The sequence below is a fragment of the Spinacia oleracea genome, chromosome 1 (genome assembly GCF_020520425.1).
Source record: "Spinacia oleracea cultivar Varoflay chromosome 1, BTI_SOV_V1, whole genome shotgun sequence".
Lineage (NCBI taxonomy): Eukaryota > Viridiplantae > Streptophyta > Magnoliopsida > Caryophyllales > Amaranthaceae > Spinacia > Spinacia oleracea.
Window position 1 is genome coordinate 80,250,311 of NC_079487.1, and position 9,869 is coordinate 80,260,179.

Consider the following 9,869-nt stretch of genomic DNA (forward strand, 5'->3'; position numbering starts at 1 on the left):
TTTATTTGATATATCACATTAACCTATCTTGGTTCCCATGCACAGATACTTCCAGTATTTGTGTCCATTGAAGAACTACTTTATAATGATATACTTCGTATGAAGGAACTTGTGTGTGTACCATACCATAACTTGTGGTTACTCTTTATCCGACACAACATCATACTTAGAATTGATATAATTTATTTATATAGATTTTCATAAAATTCAGCTTGGTTTAAGAACAATTGAAGACTACTCCAAGTGTGCTGAATAAATGGTAAATCAGGTCAAAGCATTTCAATATAAAGCATTGTGTTCATCAGTCATTGCAACTTTCCAATTAGGATATAAGCGAGTTCAAATATGTAAAGAAGGTATTGGTGAGACTCTAGAGTGTCGTTTGTAATTCCAGATGGATATTCCTTCCACTCGTTTACGCTCACAGTCTCCTTCAGGTAATCATCTTCCCTTCATACAGCAGTAGCACTAAACTGTTGGTAACCCCAAATTCCAGATTCAGCTTAACGTCGGATCAACTTTTCGGTTCAGAAAAGAGTGGAATGTTCTCTACAATCACCCATGAGTTAGCCTCGGATCAACTTTTCGGCTTATCGTCTAGGATACGATAATCAAGAGTATCCAGCCTTGATCAATCAACTAGACAACTTTTAGCATGAACATCAAACTACAAACACGGCATACAAACAATTACGGGTACAGATTTAGCAGTAGATTTTCATAACGGGGAGAAGAAATGAAGATTCAAAAATGAAAAAACTCAACATACATGACTGATTCAAGTTTTGAAACTTGATTTGTATATTATTTAGCATTTGAAGCATCACTTTTCCAAAATAATGCTTATGAATGAGCAAGTTTAGAGTAAAGCAAGATAAAATGTGCACAAGGAAAGAAACACACAGTCTCTCACTGCTAGACTAAGTGCTCTTTGTAAAAATAAAATAAAACATATGAAATACAGTTGGTAAGTCAGTCACAGCTGCAATACACAGTGACATGCTTAAGGAATTGATCGCTGGTACAGAGGCAAAGCTCCCAAAGCTTCCCGTTCTGCTCTCTCACGCTTCACCTGCAACCATTACCAACAATGTTACCAACTCATATCCTACAGCTCTTTCTGCCAGAAAAGTAAATTGAAAGAGGTATAAACATTTTCCGAGCCTCTGATAGATAATACTTCTCTGTCAACTAGTAAAGTTTGAAAATGGAACTTTTGATCGGTTACGAATACAAAATTTAGTATGGCAATAAAAATAGCCAGCAATGACCACAATTGAAGATAAGCATTAGAAAGCATTTACCTAGATGGCAAGAAAAACTAAGGTCTATACTGTGTCACTACACTAAGGATTCAGGATGCATGTTCCATATAACAAGAATCTACACATCTATGCCATTTGGCTGCCCTAAAATCAGATCCCCTGATCTAGCTCCATTCAACTGACAACCTCGCCACCATTCCAAGATCACCCCTCCACCAAAACAAAACTAAAAAAGATAAATAGACTTCTAAAAGAGGGAGAAAAAACTGTATAAATGAAACTCTGAAATATTAAATCTTGGATTAGCAATAAAAAAACATTAAAAGCTAGATAAAATATCTACATTTCCAGAGTGTTGTCCTTGTGCTTTCATCCCCAAAAAGCTCCTTAGACACAATGAATCCAACAGGCATGCTACAGCGCTACTTACTAATCACAAAGATCCGTTCCACATTTTCTGGGCAAAGATCAATATAAGGGAAAGTTCACAACCTACAGGTGATATTATCATAATAATCACTTCATCATAACAACAAAGAAACTTAGACCCATGAGCTAACTGCGTTCATCAACCATCTAGTCCAAATATCACCATTATTTGAGCCTGAAACCGTACGAATTACTTACATTTATCACAAGAGCACATCCTTTAAATAAAAAATTTCAAGTGATTACCAGATTTCAAATAATAGGTAAAGGCATTAGTTCATTTGGGAAATCTATCACTAACATTAAGTGAAACAAGCTTTTGAAGCTTTCTTCAACAATAGTGGTAAAGTAACCAACCAACCTACCTACATACTTGTTCAGTCAACTGTCAACATCATGAAATTCAGAGATTGAGATCCCCGTCGCAGGTTCAATACAAAACAATATATCATAACCAAGGAAAAGCAAACACCTAATCACCTATATTCCCATTTCCCAAATTACAGGGGCAACAATGCAAAAAGTTTAAAAGAATACTTACAAGAGCCAACATATCTTGAATGTAACTTCTGAAGGGTGTTTGCATAGCCTGCAAAAGCACACATAATATAAAGATCATATGAAGGCCATAAAAACCATTTCTCAGGGAACTCACGCCAAGCATGCATATAAGCTAGCAATATAAACTACCAGTGCTCAGCATAACTAGAAGAATAGGCATCTAAAAAAATCAATAAGTTTAACTGCTGAACAAATAAGCACAATAAAACACTGCAATTTCCCTCTCAAAAGCCAGCTAAAACCATAGAGCTATATTTCATCCCTAGATTTAATACACAAAAGCTCTAAAGTAAAAAAAGAATATTCTGACAATAAAAGATACATAGACCTCTCATGAATAAACATAAAACACTCTACATTTACTCATTCATATATAGTCCTAAGGAGAGTCACGTCACTTAGTAGAAAGTAATGCTACACCTTAAAGTGCCCCTCCTCCTAATATTGATAGTGCTACTCCCTAAGCACCAATAGTAGGGTGGGCACTTCAGGGAGTAGCATTACTTTTAAGTAATTAGTGGAATAAGATAGATAGTTAGTTAGTGGAGGAATGATCTATAAACAGAGGAGAGAAGGGAGAGAGAAAGGATATTGAATATTGTGTTAAGTGATAAGTAATCGTAGTCTGAGAATGGCATTCCTCTCAATTGGCTAGGCCGCGTGATGATTAGTCACCTTGATTAGCATTAATACTATCGTATATTTACTTGTTCTTCCTCCTTTAATAGTTTGATCTCTCTTTTACGTCTTAAATCTCTCTATTTTGGTCACTACTCTTTAAGTAGATTCATAACAAAGAACCTCCAGTAAATGTATTAACTGTTTGCAAGTTTTAAATGTGAGCAAAGGGAACTATATCGTGCAAATAAAATTTTCTCCATTTACTCTCTCCTTTCTTTAAAGATAGTATTACCATAAATGGTTGTCCCTAATTGTATAACTTTTGTCACTTGCAAACCTATTGGTCCCTACTGTTTAGAGAAGAATTCGAGGTGGTTTACCCTTGATTAATTACACCTACCCTTAATTCTTCCCTTCCCTCTCTTTCCTGATCTACCTCTCCATTATTTTTTGTCCTTTTCCTTACTCCTCTTTACTCTCATCTACTCTCTCCTCTCTTCTCAAGGACTCTAGACTTTTGTCCCTAATTTCTTTAACAGTTCTGTCATCAATTTCGTCCTCTCCTCGATACTATGTCAATGAATCTTATCCCCAACATGTCCTCTCAATATCATTTCTACGAATTATATCCCCAATTTCACCTTCTCAGTTTCATTTCCATGGCAGACGGTATTGCTCTTTTTGCATTTTCTTCTAGTTTTTCTCTTCTTTTCACCACCATTAACTGATTGCACCCCAAAAAATTACAACTTTAACAATGGCAAATAATTAAGAGTAGAAGAAAGCTCAATAAATGTTATGGGTTATTTTGTTTTTTTCTGGGTAAGCTGATTTCTTAAATTTTCCACTCGAATTTAGAAGAAAAAATGAAGTGGGTATTTGTCAAACTTTGCATGTAGTTTGACAAAGGTGTTACATCCAGATCTGTAAAAATTTCTTGCGATGTTGCATTTTTACTTGCCATTGTTGAGAGGGGAAGGTTGCCTGCTTGAGAGGAGCAAGAAAGGACTGAGACAGATATTGGGTTAAGGAATCAGCCCACTCTCTCTCTCATGGTTAGCTGCTTCAATTATGATTGAGAAAGGAAAAAACAAACCCACATGCTCAACTTTTGCCTTGCCTTTAAAAAGTGAAAATGTGTTTGGGGCAATCTTTTAGAGACAGATGGAGTAATCGACAATCACAATTCACAATTACATGGAAACTAACTTCATAGACATTGTACACTGAATCTTACATCGTGATGCTTACCTCAATAGAATCGATAATGTTACCAGTTTACCACTCATAAATTTGTACCGTAACATGAAGATTATTATGGAGAAAACAACAGTTCGCTAATAACCTCAAGGAGAAGGAAAAATATAGTTTATTATAGAGAACAACATAATGATGAATCTTTTCAACACAACTTAAAAGATCCTCAAATCTCCCAATCATCTCTTGTCATATAGTCTACCAAATAGCTACAGAAACTAGCTTCCATATTTCCAGCATCTAGTTTCCCTTCAACCTCCTCTTCCAAACTACTACTGGATCTTAATTTTACCAACTACAACATAAATGAGTTAAAATAAAAACAAGTGGCCTAAAAAAATATGATCCATCAAAATCGATAATTATCTTAAACAGAAAATTCAGCAAGTTGCTTTCAATTCCCATCACCCATCGAACCAGACCACCACAACAAGCATCATGCCAAACTGCACTACTGAACCACTTTTATTGCCCGACTCCCCCAAAAGACTGAATTGCTCCAGCCCAAACAAAAGTAAGACAACACCATCACGAGAATGGGAGCATTGTTCCACCAACCCACCTCCCTATTTTTTGCCACAATCACTTTCTTCAAAAGAGCATATTCATCATCAGCAAATCTCCAAAACATCAAAAAGAAATTGCAACCAGCCTGCCAATTTGACACATCGCCAACTCAAATAAAAACACTATCCAACGTTAATCTTCAAACCACTCTTTCACGCAGTAAGACCTTAGTTTTAAAAAGGCATATCAGACCCTTCTTTTTTATAAGAATAAAGCCATGTGATTCTAATCTTCTTTAAAAAGTATCGCGTGATTTCATTTTTTTTTTAAATAAATATTTTGGTGGTTTTTGAAAACCCTAGTGCAATTTTCTCCCGTAGCCGGATTTCTCTAGTCTTCTCGCCGGATTTCTCCCGTCGGATTCTGAATTTTTCTTTCATCATTTTGATTTCTCTTTTTTTTCATCTTTTCTTTCCATACTTTCTCACATATTTTCTTAACTTTTGATATTTTATTATTTCTTTATGGGTGCGCTTTGCCTACAAAAAGCGTGCGCTTAAGCTTCAGGGCCCTTTTGCGCTTTGATGAGCTTCGCGCTTTTTAAACTAAGAGTAAGACACACTGACAGACTACGAAGCACGGGAACGGCCCCCAGGTACCGTATCCCGTACCGAGTACGGATACGGTACGGGTACGGCCCAAATACGTAACCAAGCCGAATCCGAATTGTGGGTACGCGGGTTGGATCTGGGTACGGTTTGGATTCGTTTTTGGGGACGGGTGGGTACGTATTTTGGGTTAAAATTTCGAATCAAGAGGTTTGATGGTGGTTGTGAATCCCAAATTCATAAATTAGGGTTTAATTTTCAAACTCACCAAATTGGGGCAAATTCTCTCTCTCCTGCGTCATTGGTGGCTGCTGGTCGTCGCCCAGTCGCCGCCGGATGTTTCGACTTTGTCTCGCCGGTCGCCGGCCGTTTCTTAGTGAGTTAGTTCTCCTTCTTTCTCTAGTCTTCGAGTGCTCGACTGTTCGACTGTTCTCGACTGTTCTTCAATCTTCGACTTCGAGGAAGCTTCGGATCCGCCGTGGGCGCCGTCAACCGTGGTGTACTTGTCTCCCTCGCCGGTGAGATTTGTGGCCCTCGACTCTTCGGATCTGGTGACTCTCCACTTCTCTGTTTTTTCTTTTTCTTTTTTTGTGTTGGAGTGTTGCTGTGTTGGAGTGTTCTTTATTTTTTGGTTTATGTTTATTTATTTTCTGTTTTTTTTGTTTATTTATTTTTTGTTTTTTGTTTATTTATTTTTTGTTTTGTTTATTTATTTATTTTCTGTTTTTTTTGTTTATTTATTTTCTGCTTTTTAATTTCTTTATTTTCTGTTTTTAAGATTATTTATTTTCTGTTTTTTAAATATTCTTTGGTTTTGTCATTTAGGATTTTAGGTAACTTAATGTTGGTATTTTGAACTTTGAACTATTTATGTATGGATGTTTAATTTAGCTAAATTCTTGTTTTTTTTTTATGCCGAATCCATGCCGTACCCATTTTTGACATTTTTGATTTTGCCGTTTTCCGTCCCCGTACCCGTCCCCGTACCCATATCCGTGCAACTTAGCTGACAGAGAAGGGAAATAAGTCCTAGGTTGTAATGAACCCAACTAATGAGGCACAAGAAGATCATCCCAACAGCAATAGCAACACAACAACAAAAAGCAAGGACAGCACATCAGTCAACACATAATGTTAGTATAAATAGAATTAGAGGAAGAGAGAATTTTAGGAAATGGGTAGTTAATTTTGAGACTTGTGACCTAAAGTCACTCTTTTGGAGATTTGTAGCCTCAAGCTACTACCTATTTGTATCCGTATTATTTGGTACTAATCAAAAGCTTCTTCTTTTCTATATTTCTGAGTGAGTGTGTGACAGATTGGAGAAATAACTTATTAGTTCTTTACATAGGTGCTCACACTAGCTAAGAAAGGATAAAAGCACCAACCCCAAAAGAGCATACCAGAAACAACTATCTGATCACTAACCCCAAGTGAGTATTTCCAAATCAGAGACCACTTATTAAACTTTATGAAGTTTCCTTATTTACCAAATTGCTAAAAGAATCCAAAATAAACAACTATGAGATAACTTAGAAATTTGCATACCTAAGTCACAACCTCACAACTCGTGAAACTATTAGCAACACTGGTGCTTCAACCATTTTCACTCATCTCTCCCCAATGGCCCAATTTACCCAAGGCCTCAACTTCTAGTTCTTTCCATGCAACCGCCAAGAAATATATTTACAAACCAAAGCCTTTCCTAAACACTGCATTTCCAATTTTAACATGAATTCTTGTTACAACATCTGAAAACATATCCCTTTACAAGAAACAACCATAGATAATGAGGAACCAAGAGGGAACTACTATGTATACAACAATGCAAAACATAGGTTATTTACAAACCAAAGCCTTTCCTAAACAACTACTATGTATACAACAATGCAAAACAGAGTTTCCGTCAATGAAAAACTGAAGCTATTAGCAAAACTATTTGATCGTGGATACTTAAGCAGACCATTAAATTAAAACATACGGAGTAATATTTTTTTTCCGGGTAAAAGTTACAATAGAACATAATTAGCTCCCATGATTCTACAATACGAAGAATAACAGTCCAGTATAATCCTTGTCCTAAACATTTCTACTTAATAAACTATTCATAACTTCTCAATAACACTGATATGTTGTTACGAAAGAATACTCCCGTCCGTTCGCAACAACCTACTAAGCATTTCCAAAAAAAATATACTTTAATATTTCTCACGGTCTCACCCACAACCCAAATTCCAAGCCTCGGCCAACAGGCATTTCGCAACATGAATAAACATACGAAGAGAAATCTTTGCACCGATAACGATATCAATTCATTTGCGAAATTCAAATTCACCATATACGCAATAAGCTGACAGTCAATTCACTAATCCATAAAAAACACCAACGAATGACGAAGGTAATCCAACATATACTTAATTTTCCCTACATTAAAATACATTTGAAGCTCAAAGCAAACACAAAGCAGATTATCAGACAAAGCTCAAGATAGAGAAAGGACCTGGAGATCTTCAGATAGGTACTCGTGCTTCATAGAAAGATCCATAGCGCGCATAAGACGCTGGTTGCGAGCATCCACGATTTCACGAGGAAGCCGATTTAGGGCTTCCTTGATGTCCAGATCTTCCAATGGATCGTAACAATCATCAAATCTTAGACCTATAATCAAATAAAAAACGCAAAACATCAATTACAAATTAGGTCAAAAAAATAACGAAAACAAAAAGAGCATAGAGAAAGATGAAGGTAACCATATCTGCGGAGGCGTTGATCGACGGAGCTCTTGTGCATAGCAGCCAAGAAGTTCTGCTTAGGATTGAGAAGCGCCTTCAACAATGAAGATGATCCTGTTGCAATCGCCATTTTTGTGTCTCTCTTTCTCTCTCCTCAACTGGTGCGACTCTTCTTCTGGTTCTTCCCTACTCGGCAGGAGTTTCTGGAATTATCAGATTTTTCTGGCTCAACCGGGCCTTAATGGCCTACTTAGCTTGTTGTTATGATTGGGCTTGCTGCTCATGGTCCGTATGATAAGTCATACGGAGTACGTATAGTATATACGTACTAGTCTTATATGCACGCGATGCGTGCGAGTATAAGAAATAGATTTGTGTTATTATATTTAAATCTGAAATAAAATGTAAAAAAATATAATATAAATGTGATGCGTGTGAATAAAAGAAACATAAGACTATAAGTTAAATAGAGCAGAACGCATATAAACAGATTGATTAAAATGGTAAGAATTTATTTAAGGGGCTAGATTGATTAAAATGTTTTTTGGGGTTTTTCCTATTGGATAGTTTGTCTTTATATTCTCTATTTTATAAGTGTGGAGGGTATTTTAGTAATACAAGCGGGACACCAAAACTGGATTTACTAAAATAACCTCACTTCTTCACTTATATAATAGAAATTATGTAATATTAGAGCTGTCAAAACAGTTACTCGAGTCGGCTCTGGGTTTGGTCATCTCGTGTCTCGGGTTATATGTTCGGGTCGTGTTGGGTCACTTTATCACCCGGGATTCAGGTCGGGATATGTCATGTTGATTTCCGGTCAGGTCATGTTGGGTTATTTTTTCATTTCAAGTATAGGTTGAGTTAGGGTTAGGTCTTATTCCGGTCGGGTACAATTTCGGGTCCGGGTCTTGTCAAGTCGGATTTGAGTTAGGCTTGTAGCAATTAATTTCGAGTACACGTCAAGTTTGGATTTGATAATTATCGTGTCGGTTAACATTCGGTTCGGGTTCAATTCACTCTCTGATACGGATTAAGATCGTCTGATAACTACTGGGTCTAGTCAAGTTTTTATCCTATAATTATTTTTTTCTTACTCCGTATATTGTAAAAATTAATGATTCATTTATTATATTATCGTGTGTTTTGGTCAAGTATATATATATATATATATATATATATATATATATATATATATATAGAGAGAGAGAGAGAGAGAGAGAGAGAGAGAGAAAAAAATCGAGATCTGGTGAGAACCACCCCTTAAGATGAGAACCTACCTTATAATGAGAACCTCTAAAAGTAAACACAATATAATCAAAAGTAAATACAATATCGAGTAAAAGTAAACACAACATCAGAAAAAATAAAAACAACATCGAGTAAAAGTAAACACTATATAATCAAAAGTAAACATAACATCGAGTAAAAGTAACACAAGATCAGAAAAAGTAAATACATTATAGAGTAAAAGTAAACATTAGATCAGAAAAAGTAAACACAACATTGAGTAAAAGTAAACACAATATCAGAAAAAGTAAACAAAGCATCGAGTAAAAGTAAACACAAAATCAGAAAAAGTAAACACAACATCGAGTAAAAGGAAACACAAGAACAGGAAAAAAAAAAAAAAAAAAAAAAAAAAAAAACATCGAGTAAAAGTAAACACAAAATCAGAAAAAGTAAACACAGCATCGAGTAAAAGTAAACACAAGAACAGAAAAAGTAAACACAACAAACCTAAAACATTTCATACGAAAACCCAAAAAATCATGCAAAATTTCATACGAAAACCAAAAAAAAGTAAGATTCAATTACCTGAAGAGGGAAATCGTAGAGAAATTTCAAAATAATTGTGAATTTTTTTCACAAATCCGAACTCATGA

The 9,869-nt window shown here is 35.7% G+C and overlaps 1 protein-coding gene across 1 annotated transcript; it reads right to left on the reverse strand.

Moving 5' to 3' along the window:
* Positions 1–737: 737 nt before the first annotated feature.
* On the reverse strand, positions 738–8,198 carry LOC110775027 (cytochrome b-c1 complex subunit 7-2, mitochondrial). Its single transcript, XM_021979628.2, has 4 exons — positions 7,999–8,198; positions 7,749–7,906; positions 2,236–2,283; positions 738–1,072 (listed from the first exon to the last, which is right to left on the reverse strand). Exons 1-4 carry the CDS (start codon positions 8,108–8,110, stop codon positions 1,004–1,006), a joined length of 387 nt encoding a protein of 128 aa, XP_021835320.1. The 5' UTR covers positions 8,111–8,198; the 3' UTR covers positions 738–1,003.
* Between the last annotated feature and the right edge of the window lie 1,671 nt (positions 8,199–9,869).